This window comes from Parasteatoda tepidariorum, chromosome 3 (genome assembly GCF_982258835.1).
Source record: "Parasteatoda tepidariorum strain Cologne lab strain chromosome 3, Ptep-v5.0, whole genome shotgun sequence".
In the NCBI taxonomy this organism is placed as follows: domain Eukaryota; kingdom Metazoa; phylum Arthropoda; class Arachnida; order Araneae; family Theridiidae; genus Parasteatoda; species Parasteatoda tepidariorum.
In genome coordinates, this window is record NC_141757.1 from 55,711,155 (window position 1) to 55,738,968 (window position 27,814).

Here is a 27,814-nt window from a genome sequence, read left to right on the forward strand (position 1 = left end):
AATTTTAAGTATTACAGGAAATATATAAAATTAGTAGGAAAAGACTGTAATTTTTATAACATTTTTAATGTTAAAATGGATAAAAAAAATAAAATAGTTGAAATTTTTTTTTATCAGCAATTGAAAATAATATTACTATTGCAATTTTAGTGAATATCATTGAAGCTATACATAGGGTTTTCCGAAATGTACACCTTTAATACATTTATTTTGAAACTCGTAAAAATACGAAATTATAAATAAATTACGCTCATCAAGGTTCGCAGCCTAATACTTGAGTGAGAAATAAATAAATAAATAAATAAAAAAAAATAAAAAAATAAATAAGACTTTTTGAAATTCCGACAAATAATTGTTGAGAATACAGAGAGCAAAGAAAAAACTGGAACCATCAACAAAGAAGAGTATAAACAAATAAAATTAAAAAGGAAAATAATAAAAATAGATAAATATTACTAGTTTATTTGTTTAGTGTGACTGAAATGTTTTCGTCCTCTGTTAGAAACATATTTCAAGCTTCATCCCCAAATAAACTGGTTTTAACTTATTTTAATCCGATTTATGTTCCTTCTTACATCAGTAATAATTATTAAGAATTTTTGAAACATATTTTTTTGCTCTTTTAAACATTAATTTTCACCCCTATATTATGGACGAGGAGAGATGAGATTGAAATTTTCAAGAAACAGTTAATTTATTTAGTGGGACTACTGAAATCTAGTTTTCTGGACATTAAATCTTTTTTTGTTATACAGACACTATATTGAATTCTACTATAGGTGAGTGTGAAAGAGAGGTTAGTTGCACCACTGTCTGATTGAGAAATTTTACTTAGCTGTCGCCTTATCAGTTACAACTATTTGCATTTCTTAATCAGTATTATCCGAATGAACAATATATATTCATTTCTTTATTATATCCAAGTCATCACAAACATTCACAGAGAGCAAAAAAAAAAAAAAAAAAAAAAAAAAATTGAAAATTTACTAATCATATTCTATTTTTCTTGAAAATGATTTATAAATATAAGCGGATAAATGATAGCTAGTGAAATGTAATTCTAAATAGTCATGAAAATAATATTTTATTTAAATAATCTGCTAAATATATATTTTTATTTTAAAAACAATGTAAAGCACCGTCATTGACTATGAAGTACAATTGCGATTCGATTGGGGAAAAATGATGAAAAATATATGTATTAAAAATAAGATAAATATTTGAATCTGGTCAGCCTTATAATAAATTATTGGAGTACATTTTGATATTATTTCGTAGGAATCGCCTTTAAATATATTTATACATTTAGTAATAGTCTAAGGGTAATTCTCTTGCTTCTATGCGCCTTCATTATCATAATTCAGAGCATAAAAAAGAAATCTCATGCAATAGCAACTTCTGAATATATCAATCCAGAGGCAAATACACATAATTGAACAAGAATTATCAAATAATGTGAAGTCTGTTACCGTGAAGACGTTAAAACATAAACTTGCAACAGAAAAAAAAAAACGATTTTGAAAAGTAACTGGGTTGACAACTGAATTAAATCTTCTAAAATATTGTGTGTCAGCTGAATAAAATATTATAAAATATTGTGCGACAGCTATATCAAATCTTGTAAAATATTGTGCGATATTAAAATCAAATCTTGTGAAATATAGTCTGACAACTAAATTAAATCTTGTTAAATATTGTGAGACAACTAAATCAAATCTTGTAAAATATTGCGAGATAACTAAGTCAAATCTTGTAAAATATTGTGTAACAACTAAATCAAATCTTGTTAAATATTGAGTGACAGCTAAATCAAATCTTGCCTTGTATTAGAAAATAAGGACAATAATGATAAAATTTTATCTCTTAGATTTGTACTGTATTCTTGATTAGTTGTATATGGGCAATCAATAACTAATTGCTCCCAATTATGAATAGAGTGTACAGTCGGCAAAAAAAAAAAGATATCACCCTGAATAACTTTTGTTATAATGATCGGATTTTCACGATCTAAGTGTCAATCTTAATGGTTCCCGGGGGTGACCTCAAATATGCTAATTAATTAGTGCTAACTATTAATTAAGTTACGAAATCTGACACAAAAACGTACTTTCTCTGAATAAACATGTATTTTTTTTTACATATTTGGATTCCTAACCTTCAAAATATAGGGGGTAGCCGCAATCTGGGAAATGTGGTCCCCATAGTTTGGTCAGGAGAGCGATCCAAAGTTCGTACCCCTTAATGTTAATTTCGCTTTTTGCGTTTTCAGTCATATTTTCAAAACTAATGAAGCAATTCAAAAAAAATTGCACCCACTCATAAAACTCATTTACCCAAAGATAATTTCATGAAAAAATAATTTTTAATAATTATTAATTATTTTTTATTATTTAATTAAATTGAGGATGAAAAAATTTTGAATTATAAGGTATGAATTTTTTTATACCATAATAATCTACATATTTTTCAATAGAAAAATCTAAAGTTTCAACTGTTTTTATTTATTAGAAGCTGAAAAAAATTAAAATTAATTATTTTTAAAAAAATAATTTGGCGACAATAAAAAAATGATTAAATGGGGCGATTAATATGAAAATGTGATAAACTTGCGAGGAACTTGACTTCGCGCGCGTAGTGTAAAATTTCATTCATATTTTTTTCGCTAATAATCGTTTGCTAATCTTTTTATTTTTATTTCTTTCAAACTATAAAATACGATGTTTATTTTTAGTCATTTAATAATGTATTTGTAATTTAGTAAAGAAATTATGAATAAAACATTTTGAATAAAAAACACTTTATTCAACGAATGTCTAGTTTTATAAAGGCGTGCTTCTGATAGAATATGATTATGCACCAGATTGTGCTTACTTAATGTGATTATTTTTTAATTTTTGATTTTCTTTTTCAATAACTGATACAATTTCAATAATATACACACGTATGCATAGATTTGGAATAATATATTTATCAATTTCTTGAATATATATTTTATAATTATTAATACGAATGCGTAGTCAACATTTTTAATCATTTTAAAACTTCCCCCGGTGGCTGAGCGGTAGCGCTTCGCCCTGTCGTTCCTCGGGTCGGACAAGGCTGACTCAGCCTTTCATCCCTTCAGTGGGTCGATAAATAAGTACCAAGCATGATTGGGAACTAAACACTGGGGGTTCCGCGTTCGGCTGACCACCTGACCGGAACATCTGCTCCTGCACCCCAGAGCCCTAGGTCCAGAAAACTGAGATGGGCATAGTAGGCCTTGGCCCTCCATGGGCTGTCGTGCAGCTGAGTTTAGAGTAGAGTTTTTTAAAACTTCTTTACATCTTATATATCGCCTTAATCTTAAAATAAATTTGTAAATTACCTGTCTATGCGTGTTTCGCAGAATTATTTTTCTAACTTTTTTATTGAATTTTAATGCAATTTTTTTTAAAATTCTATTATGTATATTTTTTTCCAATAATATACTAATCAATTGTTTAAGTACTTTAATTTATGTTTTTCTTTAAAATAAAATTACTTTTTAAATTATTGCTAAGTTCTTATTGAAAGAAAACTTAAAATTATTGCCAGCTATCTGAGAATTAAATCTTGTTAAGAAATTAAAAATATTCTACTGATCACACTCAATATCATTCGAAGCAGAACAGCTGACTATTTACTAGAAATACTATTGTTTACGAAAAATGAAGATAAATTATTAATTTTATTTTTTTTATTACTTCTTATTTATTCGAGTAATGAAAAGTAAATGCGTATGTGCGCACAGGGGAAAAATTTAACAGATTGTTTTGTTTTTTAAATGAACAAAAAACTATGGGCATGCAATTTTAATTCAACATTCAAAGTTAATCTTGTGCGCTAACCCTTTTAAGTTACCCTTTTGTCTTAAAAAGTTGAAAATATTTTCTTTAAAAGTTGTTTGTATAATTTCTCAACTTTTGCACAGTTCAAAAAAATATTGCTATATCAGGAAAATGTTCGATATGCCTTGTTTTGTTAAACAACTACTAAAATAAAAAATTGCAAAAAGATTTGAAAAATGTGCTATTTTTAGAATCATCATCTCAAAAATTGTTCTTTTACTCCATTTGACTTTTTTCTTCTTAAATAACTTATAATCATAGTTTTAACACACGTTTTGAAGAAATTATGTATACAAATTTCTCCTAATATTTCGTAATAAAAAAACAAGAATATTAATGATTTATTTATACAGTGAAACCTGCCAAGTTGACCACACTTGTAAGTTTTACACCTGAATAAGTTGACCTCAATTATCAAGAACGGAAATTTTCCTACATAATAAAGAAGCAAAACCTTTGTAACTTGACCACCTGTCTATCTTGTATGTTGACCACTGAAATAAGTTAATTTTGTCTAGGAGTATTATGAAATTCTATTCTAAAACCCTCATAAATTGACCAGAAAAAAAAAATTCAGAAAATTTTCTGTCATTTCGCAATGTATGTTAATATTTCACTTGTTTGGTGAAATAGTGTAAAAAGCTAATCTAAACCTTTTTGTGAGTTGACCATCTGGGGAAACTGTAGGGAGTCAGCTTTTAACCATTTCTTTCATTCATTCATTGAAAACAGGTGTGTTATTTGAAAAGTTGCTCTTCCAGTTGCAATAGTGAGCAAATAGGCTTGTATGCGTAGTAATAACAGAATAAATTTTAAAGTGTTAAAATAATTTTGTTTTGTTAAAGTTTTCAATGTTTTCGTGTTCTGATATTTTAAGAAATTATTTTTATTAAACACTTCACATGCATAACTAACAAAATAATTTTTTTTTAAAAGTTAGTTAAATATTAAAATTATTTCTGTGTAACAAATTGAAGTTCGTTTAGGTTTAAACACATTTCTTGAGATATTCATTTGGCCATTTGCTAAATCAAATTTTTAAGTCAAGTAAAAAAAAATTTTTTAATGTATAGCAACATGTAGGAAACGAAAAAGTAAACAATGTCCCACCCCTTCTATAAGTTGACCACTTGTCTACGTTGGTCACTAAAACAATACACATGAAGTGGTCAACTTACCCAAGTTTTACTGTAATTGTTTCATTGAACCAGAGTAGTTAATTGTTTTCGTAATAATCGGCCTTACAACTATTTAACTTAGATTCTTTGGACTAGGCGTCACTTCATGCATGTCTTTCGAGATTGAAATTTCAAAGATAAAATGTAAAAATTACAAGAATGCGTAAGCTGATTTCAACTAACAAAAAAAAAAGGGACAAAATCGTTGGCAAAAGAAGTTATCTCATGAAAAGAGTGTCAGAGTTGAAAAATTATTGTAAAAACTGTAACAATTGTTACTCTTGTTTAATTAAGGGTATTATAAACCTAATTTTCGTTTAATCATGTTTTTTAAAGAACTAACGAAAGGAGTGTGTAAATAACATCAACTCTTTTTACTGCAAACTAAGTTTACTTAATATCATTTGCAAATATTAAGAAGTACAAATTCTTGACTTGCTCTTTAAAATAAAGTTTTATTTTAATCGTAGTTGAAGAAGTACGGATATAGTTAAGGGAGGTATGCGACATTCGGAAAAAAAAAGTCGTGTGATAGAGATAGTTTTAAACAGAACGAATTAGTTCTTTTAATTGAAATGGTGACAATATCATTACAGCATTTTGGTTAACAAGTGCCATGAAAAAAGGTTCTGAACTTAAGATATGGATTTTAATATATTTCCCTATTTACATACCTCCTTGATCTCCGCACCGTTTTAATATTCTGTAAAGCATAAAATGAAATAATGTTGAATAAAAAAATAGATTTCAAATGAAATATTTTATTTTCCTTAATACAGGGTATCTGTTACATTTTAGATTTTCAAATTCATAACTTTTCATGTCTAATTCCAAGAATTTTCATGATTTAACGAAGTTACTATTTTCTCCGATAAAAACAGAATAATAAATTCAAAAAGCATTATAATCACATTATATAAAATAGGTATAACCAAAACACTGCAATAAGAACGCACTTTAATACAAAACCCCTCTATTTAAGCTTTTAGCTCAATTTCCGCTTTTGGTTTCATATTTTGTAATGTGGCAATCTTTTTCGAAAATATTTTAAATAATTCTTTAAAAATTTCACGTTCATGTAATAAGTTCATTTGAATTCGCAGCTTGCTTTATAGATTTCGTTTCATGTTTTATTCTGTTTCTTCTTTATACTTAATTTTCTGATTTCGCTTGATATTTTTACATATTGTGTTCCATTATGTTTGTAATTTTTTTGTAAAATTTTTTTGAGTGCTTCTCAAACTATTGCATTGATATATTTTACTTTGGCTATATTGATACAATAATAGAAAGTACTATTTTTTTGCTGATATAATTGGGTAAGCTGATGAAAAGATTATATCTTTTATTTTCCGGATATTTTTAGAACTTTTTTTCCGGTTTCTTGCTGTTTTATTTTTTATTATTATTTTTCTTCCCCCCTTTTTTATTGTTCCGTAATTTTTCCCAAGTTTTTTCTACATTTTGAACTTATTTACTTATTTTATGAGTTCTATTTACTTGCAGCTTATGCGCAATAAATAAAACTTATTATTTTTCGTAATTTTCTTCGTGTTTTTTTTGTTTTTATTTATTATGATATATATATATATATATATATATATATATATATATATATATATATATATATATATATATATATATATATATATATATATATATATAACATTTATTAAGTTTTACAATTTTATCGAAAATAAATACCGTGATTTCTATAAAATTTTGCGATTATGCATCAGAATAGCTATCTTTTTTCAGGTCCACCTTTGCTTGATCACTTTTTTTTCCTGTCCTAAGAAACTCGAAGTGCGGGGCAAAAGCATTTAACCCTACAACTCTTCATAAATTTATGATAACTTATGAAAATTTGGTTTTAATTCAAAACTGTCATACAAATTACATTAAAACAGCTTTACAAAAATAAATAATGTCAGATAAAAATTCAAAGATTCTATAATCTTGGAGAATCAAAAACAATTTATTAATTTATTTAAATTTCCTTTTTAAAGGAGATTTAAAAAAAAAAAAAAAAAGCCCAGAAAGCAACGTGAAAAATTCTTTTGGTTGCTTAGCAACGAGAAGCACTATCTTTTCCCATCTTGTCATTCATTCAGTTTCTTTATGGTTGTTATAAATTATTTCCCCTTCTATGGCGAGGTAATTTGGCATATTTTTAAACCATCGCCAGATATATAAATCCCTATTGCGACCTAATTTACAACCCATTTTTTTCGAAGTTTCGTCTACCCCCCCTATTTTAAGGGTCAGGATTCTAAATATGTAAAAAAAAATACATGTTTATTCAGAGAAAGTACGTTTTTGTGTCTGATTTCGTAACTTAATTAATAGTTAGCACTAATTAATTAGCATATTTGAGGTCACCCCCGGGAACCATTAAGATTGACACTTAGATCGTGAAAATCCGATCATTAGAACAAAAGTTATTCAGGGTGATATCTTTTTTTTTTTGCGGACTGTACATGCATCTTAAATGTTGCAAATTTAAGCTCTATACGATCTTCTGCCTTTCTTGTAGGCAAACTAGCCAACCCGCTTCTGCTATTATATTAATGAAGGAGTACCGTCCTGAGTTAAACGCTTATAATTGGTATCATTACTTGCCATTTCCTATCCCGTATCTTTTCCTCAAAAGACACCAACTTCCCTGCACTTTGACCATTTCCTGAGGATTCCTCGTCATTCAACGTTCTCATCGAACTCAGCATTCCATTCTAATCGAAACTCACTATTCATTTCGGTTTCAGCTGAGATCTATTCTTTTGATATACACTTCAGCATATGAGAAACTAGAGTTAATACCGCACTGCCTTAACATACAAAGACTCTGAGGCTATTATAAGGGGTGAGTTTGTATGGTTTCGCTTTTGGAACGGCTGAAAGGGAAAATTCGAACAATATAGCGATATGTAATTGTTGCCGGTTCCACTCTCTATGCTAGAGATACGCTTGATTAGAGGAGAGAAGCTCGTTAAAGCTGCACTTTAATTGAGAGAATTATGTCAGGTGCAGCATTAGGGTATGTAATGAGAACGGTGAAGCCTCTTGCAGGCCATTTCCACAATGAATGAAATGAAGTTATTTTTAATTAAATGGACAATCGAGATCGAGTGATTAGTTACATTTGCTGAATAACTCGTAACATTGAAACTAAACTACGCTTTCAAATATTTTGTAGAACTTATAATTAATACAGTTATTAATGAAAGTTATCTTAGATGTGAGTAGCAATAGTATTAGTTGATCTAAAATGAGTTAATTTTGTCCATTAATGCTTTTATGCTTAAATAATAGGTCTTTCAATAGTATGTTAATAAAAATATAAAAAAATATGATGAAATCCATTTTCTTATTTACAGTATCAGGCGATCGAAAAAGTTCACATCGATCTCAATTACATGAAATTAAAAAGTATTGTTACGTGTTCAATGAGATTTTTGAGAAATGCAAGCAACAAGAAAATGTTAAAAACTTACATAGTTCAAAGGTAAAATTCTTGCAAACCCTTCTTGTTTGGTCACTTGAACATGCATTTTATTTGCCACGAGTCAATTAACAGCCATTTTAAAAGCAGTAAAAAGGAGAACTTCTCCTTACTCACGTGACTTTGTATACTCGAATGTACAGAAATTCGTTTCTGTGAAAAATAATTTGAGAGTCAAAAAAAAAATTTCCCCCCAAAAAACAGAAGCGTCTTTTTCTACTTAATTTTTGCTAAAAATACCGATTTTAAAGCAAAAAGAAAGTAAAAAATCTGTACAACAGTGAGAGACAATTGTGCAGCCACATTATTCAAATTAGCTGGCACTGGCAATTAATAGGAAATCAGGCACAAAACATACTTTCTTTTAAATAAATAGACCTTTTTTCTGGAATTTAAAGTTTTTTCAGCTTGGAAACGAAGATAGACATGAAGAATGTTGCTAAATAGTTTAGAATATGTGTGGAAATAAATATAGTGTCAAATATTTATTGCCTGTCTACATACTTACGATGGACTAAGTACATTCTCTAACATTCAGTTATATTATTCGCGGTTCAGTATTTGCATTCTTGGTGTCTTATTTTAACAAAAAATAAGGAAAACATCATTTATTTTGCAAAGAATGTTAAAACCCACTTTTATTCAGAAAACATTTTAGAACTTATTAATTACATTGATTCACTGAACTCAGAGATCTCAATAAATTCCCAATTAATAAATGCCGCATAATGAAATAAGACTGAAGGAAAATTTTTACCCGAGACCTGCTAAATATGATTAAAACTTTCTTTCTCAAAGCTTTTCAATAGCTTAAAATCTCTCAGTTATGCCCTCAAAATTACTTTATTTTCTACAACACTGCTAAGTTAACTAGACGCAAAACAAAAAAATTGCAACTGTCAACGAAAAGAACATGCGGTTTTAGGTTTTATGTGTCTTTAACTTTTAACAATGCTATGAATTTATGACGTCACAGTGTACAAAACATCACATAAAATAACCTCATTTTGGTTTCGTATGAATTCATATTGTCATTTCTGTTTATCGATGAATAAGTTTCAGAAACTAGGGTTAGCATAATCATATCAGCCTTACTGCGGACTTTATAAAACTGTATGTTATATGAAAGATCTTTATTTATATTTTCAAATGAAAAAGAACAAACATTTTTAGTCTGATTTCTTTAAGATATAAAAATGGGATCTGCTCTTTTAGACTGTTTGAGAGGTAAGAAAACAAGCTTATAAAATTTTGATTTAAAAAAAAAACTTTCGATAAATTGTGTCTTTATTTTATACGATGTAATATTCTTTGGCGTGCTAACAATTTTAGTTTACACGTCTCTTCTGCCATAAAATGCTTTGTGTAAAACAGTTTTTGTACACTTTGGTATCGACACCTACATTTTTGAAAACCGAATTCTCAGTGAAAAGGAAAATGAAATTTTGATCTACTAAGGTACACCATGCAGAAAAACTCTTTGACATCTTTTTTTCTCATTAATTGTTTTAGTCACAATGAAGGAAAACGTAAATATCCAGGAACACGAAAGTTAATTATATCATTAAAAACAACACAAAACGCAAATTATGCTTCTACCCTTTTGCACTTTTATATCCTCTTTGAGAGGACCACATGGAGTTTCAAAATGTAATCTTCCTGACTAGTAACCACTTTATTTTGTGACTTTTGCAATACTATAAAATGTAAACTAAGGTTTTGTTATGTCTTTTAAAATCAATATTTATATAATTAGTTCATTAAGTTACTTCATCTCAAAAGGGTTAATCATACCTTAAGCCCAGTAGTGTCATAATTATGACATCACTATAAAGATCATAACAGTTGAGAGGTATTTTGACTTTTTTTGTTTTCCTTCCCCTGGCGATAATTCCTCTTCACAGCATAGTTGAAAAATTGCGCCAAATAATGTTACTATGTTTGTAAAACATGCGTCTAATAACTTTGATACATGTTTTACGAGCCCAATAAAATACTCTTTGATGTTTTATAAAATACTTTTTGATGTTATATGCTAATTTATTTGGCTATTTTAAAAAACAAAAAATGCACAATTTTGTCGCCAAATATTAATAATGTCGCCAAATCACCATAATCAAGTTCAAGTGTTTTCTTCATGATGGAAATTATTTGTATTCAAAAACTTTACGTGATGCCATTTCTGAGAGGTTACTTTTGCTGAAGAGGACGCTATGTTTGAAGATAAGCCTTTCACTGCGATTTTTGTTTTACTTGTATCAGTAATTGAAAATTTAAATTTCTGAAAAAAAGTTGAGTTCAGATTAATCAAAGAGTAAAGCATGAAACATAAAAAAAATATGCTTTACTTTTGATTTATCTAAACTTTTTCTCTACCTCAAATAACCAGTAAATGTGAAACACGATTTGCCATGAATTTTTTTTCTCGGGATATAACGCCCACTTAAGGCAACTATCCTTAAATAAGTGATGTGATTCATTGTATTAGTATGTTTAGTGTCTGCTGTCACTATGTTGTCTGCTGTTGTCTGTTGAGAGCTGTTGTTGACTACTGTTGTCAGATAAAAGGAACTAAACTGTCGTAAAATTGACATTTTCGTGAACAAAATAAATGAGTAATGGCTATTCCAAAATATGAATAGAAATTGTATAAATAGTAAATTAATATAAAAAATGCTACCTGATTGAATGTTAAATGATTCAGTAGTTCTTAGTACTGAAACGTATTAAGACTGAACAAGGCCATAAATAAATTTTATAAAGTTTTAAACATCAAGAATGAAAAGTCTTACTAATAAATGTATAACTCAATTACTTAAATAATACTCAATGCATAAAAAATTATTCTTTTATGGTCTGCTTCAAGACTCTTCTAGAAGAAAATAAAATAAAAAATATTTTAACTCGCAAAAATAATTATCGAATTTTTTTGAGTAAGGTAACAAATTGCAAAAAAACCTTCCAAAGTTATTATATGTATAAATATTTTTATTGTATTTTGAAAGAATAATGAAATAGAAGGTTATTTTGGGTGAACAAAAGAAGGAGAAATGGTGCTTTTTGAATCGTGACTGCACATTATATTCATAAATAAATTTCGATTACAGCAAAGTCTTGATTTACTGCAATTCATAGGGAATTTAATAGGGGATTTAATAAGAAAAAATAGGATTTTACTGATTTTTTTAAGAAAAAGAGAAAAATCTGATTGATCCTTTAGATGAATGTTTGACTTATTCTTTATTCTCTTCCTAATTCTTTTAAAAACTTGGAGACTTATTTAATATTCATTTACTGTTTATTATTTTCTATATTTTTTCCCTTTCCTGACGCCAAAAATGAGGGTAGTTCTCATTCTAAATTGGTCACACTTTAGTCAGCAATAATAATTCATTTTGCTAGGTTGTCTAAAGTAATAATTTAAGTAGTGTTAAATAATTATACGTTATTGTTTAAATGGATTTTGCTAGTTAGTCTTAAGTGACAGTTTAAGTAGTGTTGAGTATTTAGTTATGCGTTAGGTATTTATTTAGAATAATATTGTATTTTTACCGAATTAAAATTTTGGTAACGAAGTAATTATTAAGATTTATTTTTTATTCTTTCTAAAATGGATGTAGACATGAACGGTGCTATGGTGCCGCATATAGTAATACTAATTATTACTGCCGGAATTCGCCCTTTTCCGATGCTGAAATGTCCCGAACTCATACTTACAGTGGTTTGAGAGATTTAATGGCTGCAGGAGGGATTTTAAGTTCTTACAAAAACTTAATATATTAAAAACATTAGCAATATCACGAACATCTTTTGAAAATAGTAAAAATTGAAATGAAAGTAATTCCGCTCCAGAACAGCTACGGGAAACAGCTGACCTTGGAAAAAAGTTGGTTAATATATTGTTTAAAGCTAATTAAGGTGATAGAATTTGAGGAGGAGTTGAAGAATTCGAATATTTATTTGCAGCTGTGTTGGGCATTCGGCTTGATTACTTTTAAAGTTTACATGTTGTACAAGATAATTTTTAAAGGTGATCAAGCTTTTCGCCACAGGTAGCTGGAAATAGTTATAATTTCATAATTAAAAGCAATGGTGGTTATTAAAATGTCCAATTCATATTATCTTCATATTAAAATGTTGATTTTGTTGCTCCATTTGATCACTAATATGACAGTTTCTTTATTTCTTATCACTTTATTATCTTGATCACTAAATATGACCGTTTCTTATCTTAACAGGACTCTGTGGTGCTAAGAAGGAAGAAGGTAAGAAATATTTGCAAAACTTATTGAATAAACTTAAAAAGTTATTAACTTTTTCATTCCTGTTACTTGTTTGCAGATAAAATTTCGAGGAAAAATATATTAAGAGGACCTGAAATATAAAAAAATATACAGTTTTAGAAAAAAATATTTTATATTAAAAGTCCAAAGCATATTTGTGCTTGGAAGTTTTATTCTCGGTGTTGTAAATGTTATAACTGTTAATAAACTGTGAAAGTCCCGGACATTTTATTTTTCCCCATAACAAGATAGAAATAAAATAATTTTACTACCAGTTTTTTAGATTTTCCAGGTATTTTTACTCAGCTTTGGTCAGTTACCTACATGCATACGTGAAATTATGCAAGAGTTGATTAAAATGCTGGATCTCTGTATTATTATTATTAATTAAAGCCTGCCATTCAAATGAAATTAAACCAAATTGTAGTTTGTGTAGAGTTCTAGTATCGTGTAATCGAGATTTATCCATTTTCCGATCTAACATCAATCCAATAAAACATCGTAGAACTGAAGTCGTCATCACATTAAATTAACGTTGCTCTGTTTATTCGTTAATTTTTCGCGTATTTCACACCGATTGCAAGATTGCGATGGTAAGTTTGAATTAACTCCTTATATTTCTCTGTAAATGTTCACGGAAAGTCAGGTCCGATTTCTTATAAAGCGTGAAAAATACAGATTTTTTCAAAAGATATTAAACTTAATTCTATACACGCTTTTTTTAATATTAATTCCATATTTATCTAAATATAAGTTATAACGTTCTTTAAGCTTTAGTATGCCTATGTAGTGACATTAATAAATCTAGCCATTTGCTATATTCAATACATAAGAAGAACCATTTACTATTCTTGTGACACAAGTATAACGATTCGATATACTTATTACCTAAGTATAGCCATTTGCTATAGATAGATAAATTATCCTGATCTGTTTCTTTTACATTGTCTTTCGTGTTCAAGTTTTTCCCACTGAGCAATACTTAAAAACAACTGAACACATAAAAATCACTCAGCACCAAGGAAGGTGGTTAGCTTGTTCCTAACCAGAAAAAGAATGGCAAAGATACACTCTAAAAACCGTACCTCTGATTTCAGAGGCACATTTGGATCATTTGTGCCTCTGAATTTTAAGGGCGCAACGTACCTTTAAAAATGAAAAGCACAATGTATCTCTGATTTCAGAGGCAAAGTCAGATGTACCTCTTAACTTGAAAGGTACACTGTACCTTAAATTTTGCTTTTGTGTACCGCTCATTGAAACAAGCATTTAGTGGTTCCAAAACCTGTTATTTACCAGATTTGAACACATTTTTTTTTACCTATTTGTAATTTGCTAGCACTTCATATAAAAAGGGACTTTCTATTTGGTTTACACTATTACCAAGATATTAATTATAATAATTCTTAATGAAAAATATTTCTCCATTCTTTGAATATTGGCCACTTGAAAGTGATCATTTCAAGGGATTCCATCTAAGGCTTTTTCATAGACAATTATAAAATATGTAAATTTATACCATTTCTTTAATTATGTAGCGTTTAATGATACTTCAACAACTAAAATGGTGCTTTTCTGATCAGATATAGGTACAAAAAGATAATATTTATCTCTGTTAACCCAAGTCAATAATAATTCATGGATTTTTTTTTTCAAAAAGCATCCTCAAAATGGAAATTTCTTATAAATTTAGATATTTTTTAAATATTTAGAGATTTAATAAAATAGTTTTATAAGGATCAAAATTAAGCACTAAATATCATGAAATCTAATATCTTTTATTTTCACACATAAAGAACAATTTTACATAATTTAGTAACAGTTGCAATATGATGCATACAGTTGCACAAATATGGAAAAACATAGAACTTACATAGAATATTTTAAAATGATAGATGTAGATTTTGACAACTTGGATATTTTATAACATAAAATATGTTTAATCAAATGACTTAACAAGTGCAAAATGAAAGATTTCCTTCCATTGATATGAATTTTTTTAAAATCCAGATTTTGGCGAAGAATATTAACCCGTTAGGTGCCATCATTCCCATTTTGGGAACATTAGCTTTCAATTTTTTTAGAACTAACTGTACTTATTATTATTTAATCGATGATTTTATTTGAGCTCAAAATATATGAAAAGCCTTCTGCAATTTTTTTGGAAAGCTTGTTTCAGAATTTTTTTTAATTGTATTTTAAAAAACGTGAAATTCTGCATTTTTGACCCAATCATTAAACATTCATTTGTTTTATAAATATCATTAAAATAAGAATTACTTTCGTGCTTCAACTTAATTACAACAATCGGATTATAGTCGGATTGAGGATTAATAAACTTCAAACTTCTATCTTAATTCTCTTTTCTATAATCCGAATTTCGATGTCTACAGTATTTCTTAAAATGCCCTATTTCACTACAATAGAAACATTCACTTTCAGATCTAAATTTCTTCACAATACTTGGCGAATTCCATTTCTCATTAAAATGTTCTTCCTGGCGATCGTTATTACACGGAATATCTTGTGGATCATACTGAAAATTGGCAATGAGATTTTCTTTAAAGTAATAATAATTATCATAAATTTCTGACCTTTCAGCAGGAATAAGCTGTAAAGCACACGAAAACCAAAGATCGAAATTCACACTAAATCTCTTCGCTTTCTGTTCAAAGAGTTCGAAGTACTGTCGAATTCCACACTTCTTGGCATCAATTTTAAACATTTCATTCACTAATTTTTTCTTAAGTAGAAAATCCATAATAACAATAATATTTGTCACCAATTCTTTCAAAAACTTAATAAAACATTTCTGGAACGGTCTTCAACGCTGCCACCAATTAAATACATAGCTGTAGCGTATCAAGCTATATTAAAGAACTGTTGAGTTTTTTTATAAAAACATTTATTTCACACCACAACAAATACAATAACAAATATAAAGTACCCGTAACGGGATAGTTAAATCTCATAAAGGAGACTAGAAAAAGTGCCCGTAGCGGGATATATGAAAACTCACCCGTAACGGGATAGATAAAATATCAAGGCACTCTAGATAAACCCGTAACGGGTAATATGAAAACTCAAATTCCGCACAAAACTAATTCTAAAAAATCAACAACTTTCTGGTGTTCTAATTTTATCGTCTGCTTTTATTATTTGTATTTCGTCATAAAATATTTCATTGATGTGCGCATGCGCTTCTACGCATATACATGAATACATTAAAAATTTTTGTAAGAATTATTGATTCCTAGTATAGTTTATTCAGCAATATCAGATAAAACACAAATGTCTGATTTTGAATTATAGAAATCGCTTATCTCTTTGGGGATTTATGTAATTTATTTGTCCTTTTCAGAAGAAGCTGAATTAGTGTCCTCTGTGGTTGAAGACGCATTGCGAAGGGAAGATGAAGGCTTAAATTTTTTTCGAAGTAAGATGTTCTTGCTATTTTCATGAAAATAAGAAATATGAATCTATCTATACATTAAGTAAAATTCGTTCTCCTTCAAAATGGTTCAGTTTGAAACCTCTTCAAAATGAACCATCTCAGGGTGATATTTTATAATTTCAACAAAATAATTTAAAAAAAAACCCTTTTTTGTCACCCCCCCCCGAAATTTTTAAATTCTGATATCTATGAATCTATAGAAGATATTAACTTTGAATGAATAAACTTTCAGCAGTGAATCTTTTCATTTTAGACCCAAAAGAAAAAAAAATGCAATTTTTAATTAATTTTCAAGCGTACAGAAAATTAAAAAATTTCTGATTTCCTCAGCAACCATTTTTGCAGTTGATATCAGATTATTTCTTCTTTCGTTCGGCGGATTTGCTTAGGCTCAGCAGCTGAACCCGTTTTTAGGCAGTAGTATAAATATATCTTTAATAATATCAGTGGTTTGCTTGCTTATAGCTCTATTAAACCAAATATTGGTTTCATTAGCGTGTTTAATTGGGTATACTATAGCCTACGTCACAGATCGTGTTATTCCTACTAAATTTAACTAGTAAACAGCATTTTCTGCGAACCTGATTTCTAGCAACAAGTAAAAGCATCAAACGAAGTGTCTTGTTTATAAGTCGCTACTCGCCAGGTTGGAATTGTATTAGTCTAGTTCCTTTGGAAATAATTTATATTGTTGTTTTACCGAAGTTTATGAATTTAGTAAACATATTTAAAACTCAGTTTATTAATTAAACTAAAAGGTAAATGTTATTCCTAGTAAGTGGAAGTAGTTGTGCTTTTTTCATATTATACCCAATTAATTAAGGAAGGGACTATTCTGCAACGCAACAGATTGAACAACATATATCGTTTTTTTATAATTTTGTAAACTGTGGCCGCTGTAGAGACGCGTGTAATAGTTTGAAATGGATTGTCATGGTAATGCCAACTATTCATTTAGTTGGTTGTTCTTCAGAATACATTTAATCAAGAAGAACTTTCAAATAAAATATAAAAAAATAAAAAATAAACTGGAGAATAGTTCTGTTAGCTGGAGTCACACTAAACAGTATGAAATAGAATAAATATAGGATTTCTTGTCCACGACAATCGAGAATGGCTTTAAAATTTTAAGGGGAAAAACGCAGTAGAAACCTGTAAAAAAGAAAGATTTTTTTAATGGATTTTGCAACGATTTGGATAAATGTAAAAATTTTTTTTAATCTTGTAGTATATGCTTTAATATTTATTTTATCTTATTACAAATGAAGAATAAATTCGCGTTTCTATAAGAAAGAATTAGTGTTTCTATAGCGCAATGTTTGTAATTTATTTCTTAAATTATCCGTAATTTGCTGAGCTAAGTTAAAAAAAGTAATAAAAAATTCTTTCAAATGTGATTCCGTTTTGATTTGTTTAAACTACATGAGTGTAATTTAAAATTTCAAAGAAGGAAAATTTGATGATTTCTTTCAGAAAAGAGCAGTGTTGTGAAAAGAAAAAATAAAAAAATTATATGAAATACGCTTCATTTTCACGAATTGCTCAAAAACAGTCATCCCAATTAAAAACTCCCTAAAAGTAATGAAAACTATATTAAGTGTGAAAATTGTGTCAAAATTTGAAGTAAATCTGTGAGGAATTGTACTAGTTAGAATTATAGCAAGTAAGAGAAACATAGTTTCGAGTATGTTTTAAGTCTTGTGATCAATAATTTCAATAAATATATAAAATTTTGCAGCAATAATGCATTAATACCAGGTTGATTCGATTTTTCTTCTCCATCGTTTTCAACAGTCTTAAGTACTAGTTTTTTTTTTCGTCGATCTACCCTCAAGTGACGCATCATATGTTGTAAGTGTAGCAGTCGAAATTCTACAATCATCTTCATTTTGGGCACAATCTTTGGGTGCTGAGCCTACATTTATTTCTCATTGTTAAATGATTAATTCTAATTGGTCCATGTTACATAAATGCTATTACATTTAAAAAAGTTGCAATTCCAACTATTTATATTGAAAGTACCATTAATTCTTTTTGTACATAATTGAAACAAATTATTTCAATAAAATTATTAAAATAATAATTTACTGCTAAGAATTTGTCCAATTATATACTCCATTGAGCCATTGTGGCTTAAGGGATAGAGCGCTCGCCTCCAAATAAGGTGGCCCCAGGTTCAAATTCCAGTGGTGTTGGTTGATACGAATTTTGCTCCCGGCTAGAACCGACCACATTGCTGGCGTAGAATATCCTTAATAATTGCCGAAACATGGGTTAGATTCCCCTTGCTATCTGGCTTGACGCGGGAGGATAACGCATGCAACGTATCTCTCCGTGTAACGCAAATGCGGATTAGTTCCATCGAAAAGTCATCCACGAAGACAAGTTTGCCTCAATGTTTGATCCAGGAGTTCCTTTGTCTTATGGGTTTGATTCAAAATTACAAGACTATGGAGTAGAGTATTGATAGTCATAAGCTCAGAATTGGGTCGGCTGCTTGACGCCTGTTATAAAATAAACTATACTAACACTAATAACATTGTTTGTTTGATGTTAATATTAAAACACAGAACACATGCGGAAATTTAAATACTTTCAATACAAAATTAATACTACTTTTTTTATAAAAATATATAAATTCAAACGGAAACTAAAATGGTGCCGAAGACAGCGAGGTCACATTGGAACTGCAAGTGGTCATGTCAACAATTACGTCATTGGTCATAAAACTGTGAAGTCTTTACCTAAATTATCTTTTTGGGCTTTAACGCGTAGTTGAAAGAATGATTTACTTTACAATACATCTGTAGTTTCTTATTTTTTATTTATTTACTTTTTTGAAGTAATGAGCATAACTGGACATATCCTGAACAACAAAAAATAGTAAAAAAAATTGGCCTTCCAAAATTTGCCTACGTACCGTATTTTTTAAAGTGTGTTTTTTTTACTTAAATATCGCTTAGTATTTCTTATTTTTACTCCAAGCGTATTTCACATTTTTTTTGATATTCTTATAACCGTATAAAAAAATGGAAACTCGTCGCAAAAAAGCGGTCTAAGCTGACGTCATTTTACTTACCTGTCTACATGAAATCCATCAATTGGGTATAATATAGCCTACGTCACAGGTTGTGTTGTTCCTACTAAATTTAACCCATGAACGGCATTTTCTGTGAGCCTAACTTCAAGCCACAAATAAACAAACGAAGTGTTCGATCGCTTAAATAGCTGCTCGCCAGATTTTATTGCATTATAAAGAAAAGTTATTGAAACTAAATACAACTAAATAAGCAACAACAACTAAAACAAATAACAACTACTAATAACAATAACTAATTAAACAACAACTAAATTTCATTCGTTTAGCATTGCGTCATATGTTGTTCCTACTAAATCGAAGTAGTTGTGTTTTTTTCATATTATACCCAATTATCAATCAGTTACAGAACAACCAATTGGAATACGCTTCTTTTGGGATGGGAATACAAATCATTTAATAGGAATCGTGCAAATAACCAGTTGCAATTCACAATCACAAAAATCGATTAATTTAATTCATTCAAGTGACGTACTTCAGCTTTGGCTTGGACTAGAGCCCCTGAATTCATCATCTATTTTTGCTCCAAAGAGCTAACATAAGTACAATACTAACATAACGTTAACTTGCAAACTTTTTTGCTCCAATATTGCTTGATAGGTCAGCTCTGATAGTATAGGAGCCTTAGCTTGGACTAAGGCTCCTATACTAGCAGGTGTTTAATTCAGGGGCTCTAGCTTGGACATCTTTATCGACACAAGATATGTTATAAACTGTCTAAATGTGATTAGAAATATTTTTATTTCCTTCGGAGCTACTTTATTGATTGGCTAACATAAGCAGCTCAATATTTTTATATGTTTTCGGCTTAATAAGTTTTAAGAAATGTTATGTCGGGATTTTTTTGTTTTTTAGGATTTATTTGTTTGTGCTGTGGTAAATGTATTATTTAAATAAATTATGCGTTTTAAATATTTTTATTAGATTAATTTTGATTTTTTCCACGTATTTTATTAACCCTCTTCATTTTCAATAAAATGTTAGGGTTATATCAGGGCTCGAAAAACCGCCCGTCCTCGGTGATCAAAAATTCTCCGCGGACAACGAATTTCTCAAATCCGATGTCCGCGCGGACAGTCATTTTCCCGTTAATGTTCGTGATACATTTTCAATTTCTGTTATCTTACTAGAGTCTACTGCCTCACTTCTAAAATGACCCTCTAATCTAGAAATACAGCAACATACTGCGCATGGTGGAATTGATGTTTTCTCTGTCTGGGAGTACTGCAGAGGTTGAAAGGGGCTTTTCAGCAATGAACTAACAAAAAAACACATTACGTACTGGTCTTAAACAAGAAGCGTTAAACGCAATTATGAACATCTACCTAAATGGAAAACCTGTTTCAGATTTCTGTGCAGAAATCTCTGCAAATCATTGGTTTGATTGCAGAACTGGCAAACGTCATATTTGATTCATTCAAAAAACGCAGTACCCTCGGATAAATTGACATTCCAGATAACTTGACCTTTGTCGTTTAAATTATTTCATAAAAGAAATAAATTATTTCATAAAAGAAATAAATTATTTCATAAAAGAAATACTAGGTCACTATTAGTAACCTAGTATTTCTTTTATTACTGTATAATGTAATCCTAGTAACTACTAATTCATTGTGCAACTTATATAAATGTTTGTAATAAATAAGAGAAAATTATATTTTTATTTACTTAGAAGCTGCGGGTTAGTTTCAAAGGAGGACGGGTAAAAGTTCTGAGCTTTTCGTGCCCTGGGTTATATAGTTATTTCTCCTTGTTTAATCTTATTTGATGAACTATAGTTATGCTATTAGTATATATTAGTGCGATTTTGGTAAAGTTTGCTTTAAAATCATCTCTTTTGTTTTAGTATATATATTCTTTTATACCTCTTAAATGTCGTAATCAACATTCTCAACTGAAAAACCAAATTCATTAAGCTACAAGTTAGGATCAAACTTTTTATTTGGATTGTTAAAGTTTTTTATATTCTTAAATTATACAGTAAGCTAAATATATTCTTTAATCTAGTACATTAGTAACACTATTAATGTCTTTTGCTGTTTTTTATTTCAGGATGTAAAAATAATTGAATCTTCAAAATTTCTAAAAATAAATTATTCACAAAATTTTTGATGTCGTTCATGCCGGAAATTTTTCTTACACGTTGCCTAATATGGTTTTACAATTTTATTTCTCCTGGTACAATTTTATTAGAACAAGGAAAACATCTTGAAATAATTTATACTCTTAAAAAGTAATAAGCATTTGACGGGTGAAGTTCATGCATAATTTTCAAAGAAGAATATTCTAAAAAAGGAAGAATGAAAATTGGATATAATTTATTTATTAATTTACTTGATTTCATGCATTTATTTCTACAACGTTTACTAAGTTTTCTGCCATATGCATCAGTTTTCCTAGAAAATTATAAGACAAATTAAATGTGATGAAAACTAAATTATCTTCTCTTATAGTCATATCTTTTCCATACATTTTCGTGCTATTTTCTAAAAAAAAGTAGACATCCCATTTCAATAATATTTCTTATGTACTACAACCAATAAGATGTTTTAACTTTCTTAGGAAAATTACAATTTTGTCTTCGTTACAATGAGAGTAAAAATATGGTCAAAGATTAGTAATAAATTTGATAAAACTGTGATACAATTTGCTAAATGAAATAATTTTTATCCTGATTCCTTAGAACATGGCTTAAAAATCATATATTCTGCTTAATTTACTTTTTAATTTTGTAATTTTTACTTAATGTGTGATAATACGAACTATACTTTTGAAAACCAGAATTTGAGTAAACCGTTAAAATATGAACGGAAAAGTTACCAAATGAGTGGTTTAAGTAGCGTATACATATTTTTTTTAACCAGTTAACCAAAATTACGTTTATTTCAGAAAAAAATTCTTTAATCAAAAATGTCATTACCATACAATATGGTAATTATTCCTTCTCTGTGTACCAAGCTTGGTCATTAGCTTGCTGATCTTTTTAGGTGTGGTTTTTCGCAAAAGCTAGATAATCTTGCTTATGTTTGTACAAGTAATGTTTATTTTAAATCTCATGATTCATGATTTTGTTTCAAATTAATTCAAAATAAACAATATTATTAGCATTGTTTATTTTGAATTTATTTCGAATTTTCTGATTTATGATTTATTATTTTTAGGACATGTGCCAATTAGATATGTTTTGACCTTTATGGGATTCCTTAGTTTCACAGTTCTGAATATGATGAGAGTGGACATAAGCGTTGGTATCGTGTGTATGGTTAATTGGAAAAATTTAACTGACAACTCTGAAGGTCAGTCGTGCTCTTACGATTCCTCAGTGACCAATTCTTCAGTTAATGTAAGATCAGACGATGAGGTAATCACTGCTTGTATTTACATATTTATTTATTTAAATTAAATTATTGTTTAATTTTTATTCATTAATAATGCTAAAACACAAAAAGTATGTTAACATATCGTTCATGGGCTGCAATAGTGGCACAACTCAAAAAACACATGTTTTGGACTAAGAACAGCTGTAAATATGAAAATACACTTTCTCTCAGCAGCAATACTAGCACAAATCATAATTCAACTTGAAGGTAATATTCGTTTAAGCAAACGAAAGCATTTCTTATGCATTTTTCTTAGAAAGGAAAACTTTAAACTCACTTCTCTCAAAACATGATTTTTTGAGTTGTGCCACTATTGCAGTCCATTAGCGATAAGTTAAATCATAATAATCAAGACTATTTTTAGTAAGAAACATATGCTTGGAAACTTTTGATATTAATAAACAAGCACACAAGTTAGCAAATAAAATCCTTGTAGTCTCTAGGATGCAATTTAACCATTTGAAGCAAAATTTTTATTAAAGGTATTTTATATAATTTTTTCATTTTTTTATTAATTCAGGCCGAAATAAGTGAAAAATGCAATGGTTAACTTTTTAATAATTTAGGGTTATTAAGTACAGCAAGAATCACTGTTGTCGCTTTCTGCGTTAAAGATAAAATCTTCCGAACAATAATTTATCAAATTCACACTTGTTCAGATCTAAGAGAAACAGTTATTTATTATTGAAATTTCTATAATTTTCAGAATCAATTATTGGGAAATTTTTTGAATATAAATGAAAAAAAAACTACTTTTTAAGGATTTTATATTTTAGTACAAGCATCATTTCGATTATCTAGCAGTTACGTTAAGCATGTAATGAATCTTTTAACTCTTATTTGCAATAATATATTAATCTAATTAGCACCACAAAAATAATAGTTGCAAAAAGATTAATAAATTTAGACAACAATTTAAATAAATTTATCATAAAATGTTGCGTGTTAAGGTAACATAGAATTACGATTTAATTCAGAAACAACTCTTTTAGCTTTGAAATCGTTTTGGAAACATTAAAAAAACAGTTAACATCAAAAACGTAATAAAGGCAGAGAATAATAAAAAACATAAATATTACAGGTTCTACTAAATTAAGGAAACAAAAATATTTTGTAGGAAAGCGATACCTTTTGGACTTCTTTTTTTCAATTTCTGGAGTAGGTGCATATTTTATCAGCATTTAATTTTAAAATTCGGGAACATCTATCTTCTATATTATATAAAACGCTAATACGTATGTATCAATAAAACCGATGATATTTCTTTTCTCGCGTTGGCAACAGTTTTCATTTTTAATTGATAGGATTCGGCGCGCAAGAACACGTAGTGAGCATCATATGGCTAATCTATATTACATAAAACGCTAATACGTTTTAATTGATAGGCTTCGGCGCTCAAGAGCACGTAGTGAGTATCATATGTCTAATCGGGTGAATTCTCACCGAATTATCAAAAACATTCTCACAAAAATATCTTCATCGAAGCCGATGCTTTACATCCGGCGTTCAGTACTATTTCATATTGTTTTACAACACATGGTTTCAGCCCTCTGGTGGGAAAGACTTTAAAACAAAACTTACAACAGTTACTTTTCTTAACAACTGAAATTTAGAATAGTGTGATTAAGAAAAATATGTGAACTCTGTTTGCAATTTCAAATTAATATTGAAATGCACAGGTTTAGAATTTTCTACAGTGAAAAGTTTTCGGAACTTCGGTGTTCAAAAAAAATTACAAAAGCTAGACGTTAAGAACGTATCCAATGAGCAAGCAAAGCGAGCGTCGGATTGCGAAGCAATCCGAAATGAACTGCGAAAGCAGTTCCGGGGGTTGGCGAGCGCCAGCGAGCAGGGGGCGAAGCCTCCTAGTTTATTTTATTATGTAACCGTCGTTGAACATTCGACCCAATTTTCGGTTTACTACTTCTGATGTTCAACTTCTTAGTCTCGTAATTTTGAACCCAATCCGGAAAACAAGGGAACTTCTGGATCAAGTATTGAAAGAAATTCGTGGTAGACATTTTGATGAAACTAACCCGCATTATTCGAACCCGGTTCACCTCATTGGAAGGTGTGCGTTCTTACCCATGAGATACCACGGCTCTCCTGAAGATTTATTAAATTTTTAGAAATTCAATATTCTATGCGTCATTTTTTAAACATTTAAGCAATAACCTTTTTTTTTTAGGATGGCCCTTTTACGATATCTACTCTTATGCAAGGGATTATTTTGGCCGGTTATTTTTATGGATTGTTGGCAACTCAATATCTAGGTGTGATATTGTGTGAAAGATTAAGCGCTAAATATCTTCTTCTGAGTGGTGTGTTCATTTCTTCATTGTGTACAGTTCTCGTGCCTGCAGCTGCTCATTCAAGTGGAATCGGTTTAAGTGTCGTGCAAATTTTCAAAGGAGCTGGACTAGTACGTTAATCATTTATTTTTTAAAAGTAAAGATTTTATTTCTTTATTTTCTGATTTGACTTACAACCTATCTATTATTATTTTAATTATAAACAACAAAAAAATAAAATTTATTATTAGATAATTGGTGCACGTGAAGTTAATCGTAATAGATCTTGGAAAAAATGCAATTATTAAAAAATTTTTTGAGCATAATACGGTGTTACTAATGTTGTTTTTCGATAATCTAAAATTAAATGCTAAAATCAAATTATTAGTTAAAAATTTTTTCATAATAAATTAGATTCACATAAATTTTCATTTTAAAAAAGACAGCTCTATTTTTGCCCTTTTATTTATAATTTCAAAAAACAAAGATTGTAGTATTTAGCAGTGTTCTGTTTTCCTAAAAGTAAATATCTTAGTGATTGTTGTAGTAGGTAGACGTTGAATTGCTGTAGCTATTATAAGGCACGCAAAAAATCGGTAAGACGCTTCAAAAAAAAAATAAATAAATAAAAAAAATAAAAGAATAAATATAAGTAAATAATTTCAGTAAAAATTGAAACTAGCATTTATTTTGAAAAGAATATTCATATTATTAATACATATCACAAATATATTAAAAAATACATAAAGAATACATTGAAAAAATGACATTTTAAATTTCCTTTCATTGTTTTCGGAAGATAAAACTTCTGCTGTAAGACTTAAAAACTTTTGCTCTGCTCATTTAACCGAGTGTTTTAAAAAATACCAAAAACTTCAAAAATTCGTTTAAGAAAGATAGAAAAAGAAGATATAAATGTATTGTTCTCATGTGATCTGCTTAGGAAACCAATATCACTAAACTTCAAAAATAGTGTAGTTTTGATGGTTAACAAATTATAATTTTTTTTCCATTCTAATCACATTTGATGAAATTATAATTATTACCTAGGAATCAGTAAAGAATACATCATTTCCCTTTTCATATCATTATATTTTGGTTTGAAGCTAATTAAATGACATTTACTTCACCATCTAAATTACCAACTTGCTTATGAGTTTAGTTTATAGAAATAGTTCTAGAGGAATTCTCTTCAACCTAATCGTTAGTTTGGAACTAGTACCAGAAATTCATCTAGGTATCGTTCATGAATAATGGCCGATAAATACAATTCAATTCGAGAGAAATTCCTACCAAAACGTTAGTTTGGAACTAGTACCAGAAATTCATCTAGGTGTCGTTCATGAATAATAGTCTATACAATACATTTTATTTCGAGAGAAATTCCTACCAAACTGTTAGTTTGGAACTAGTACCAGAACTTCATCTAGGTATCATTCATGAATAATAGCTAATACAATACATTTCAATTTGAGAGAAATTTCTCGTTAACATCAGAGATAAAGTCCCAATGCCTTCCCCCCCAATTTATAATTTCTCATTAGCTGCCAAGGATTTTAAAAGGGACAATGATTTGAAGATGTGAAATCGAGGGTATTGGGTAATTCTCTTATACAAGAATAAGTTATTTATGTATATTTCGGTAAAATTTAAAAACACTGTCCGTCTACGGTCCCACAATGACTCGAAACAATATTGGAGCTCCATAGCGGCAATTGATGTAGATCTTTTGACAGGTCTTAGGATACGAGTTTGGAAATTTATAATTTGTTCCAATTTTTCTCTGAATTAGTTATAAGGGTCTCAATACCACACCATATTCAACCTTTGGTTTAATTGGTGGTGTAAACCGTCATCTTGAGTATAATTCCAGACTGTGTGACCCAAGCGTTTAAGAATCTTAGCTTTGTTTTCACGACGAGCAATAGCTTTCCTTATTTGACCATTCCAGTTTAGTTTTGAGTCAAAGACCATGCTCAAATATGTAAAGCTTTTGGTTTTTGTTGATAATTAATCTGATATTTGTGTCACGTTGTTTAGAACTGAATATGAAAAGTTGAGAGATGACTTGGTCCGAGTTCATTTTTATCTGACTACTTTTCAAAATCCATCACGGTTTTTCTTCTGCATAAATTCAAAGCCTATAAACGTAGTCATAATTACAAAAAATCACGAAGTGACTTCATCATTAGATTACAGAAACCAGATTCAGAAAGCATTTATATGATGGGGTTGCTTTGATTTTGTATTAATTTTTAAAACAGGCATCATAGATAGTTACATATTACTAACATATTTCAAAAAGTCCCTTAATGTAAGAATTGTTTTTATTAACTTGATTTTCTTAGCGAATTAAATATCTTATAGGAGGCTCATTTTGCCCCCAAATTTCTTTGAAATTATAATTCATTTGAGTAATTTCGTCACAGTTTGTTCTCCATTTGATATTTAAAAACGTCCTACAGCACAGTTTGTTCTTGGTTTAGCTTAGCTTGTTTTTTTCTTTTTTATTAAATTTTAAATTTCAAATGCAGTTGATAGAAAATTGTTTTAGTCATTATAAATCAACCTCTGTATAGCATGCTCTTAAAAACTTCAGAATTAATTTGTGTTTGTAAACAAACATGCCAAATGCTCGTGGTCAACATTTTGATGGCCCTTTAGCGTAACGTTTTAAAATAGAAGAATTACGTGCAAAAGTTAGATTTGTGAGCTATCTGTGCAATTATGAAATGGTTCAAAACTTCACTATTAAATCAG

The 27,814-nt window shown here is 29.0% G+C and overlaps 1 protein-coding gene across 6 annotated transcripts in view; it reads left to right on the forward strand.

Moving 5' to 3' along the window:
- LOC107454917 (sialin) overlaps positions 1-27,814 on the forward strand; it is a 71,631-nt gene that overhangs the window by 28,770 nt on the left and 15,047 nt on the right. For 3 of the 6 annotated variants that reach the window (XM_087159351.1, XM_087159352.1, XM_087159353.1), the window contains exons 1-5: positions 9,667-9,776; positions 12,788-12,814; positions 16,194-16,268; positions 22,545-22,744; positions 24,952-25,185. In XM_087159351.1, coding sequence (XP_087015477.1) covers positions 9,746-9,776; positions 12,788-12,814; positions 16,194-16,268; positions 22,545-22,744; positions 24,952-25,185 — 567 coding nt within the window. In that variant the 5' untranslated portion in view covers positions 9,667-9,745. Of the gene's footprint in view, positions 1-9,666; positions 9,777-12,787; positions 12,815-16,193; positions 16,269-22,544; positions 22,745-24,951; positions 25,186-27,814 lie in introns of those variants that run through there. The other 3 variants (XM_087159355.1, XM_087159356.1, XM_087159354.1) reach the window with 2 other exon arrangements.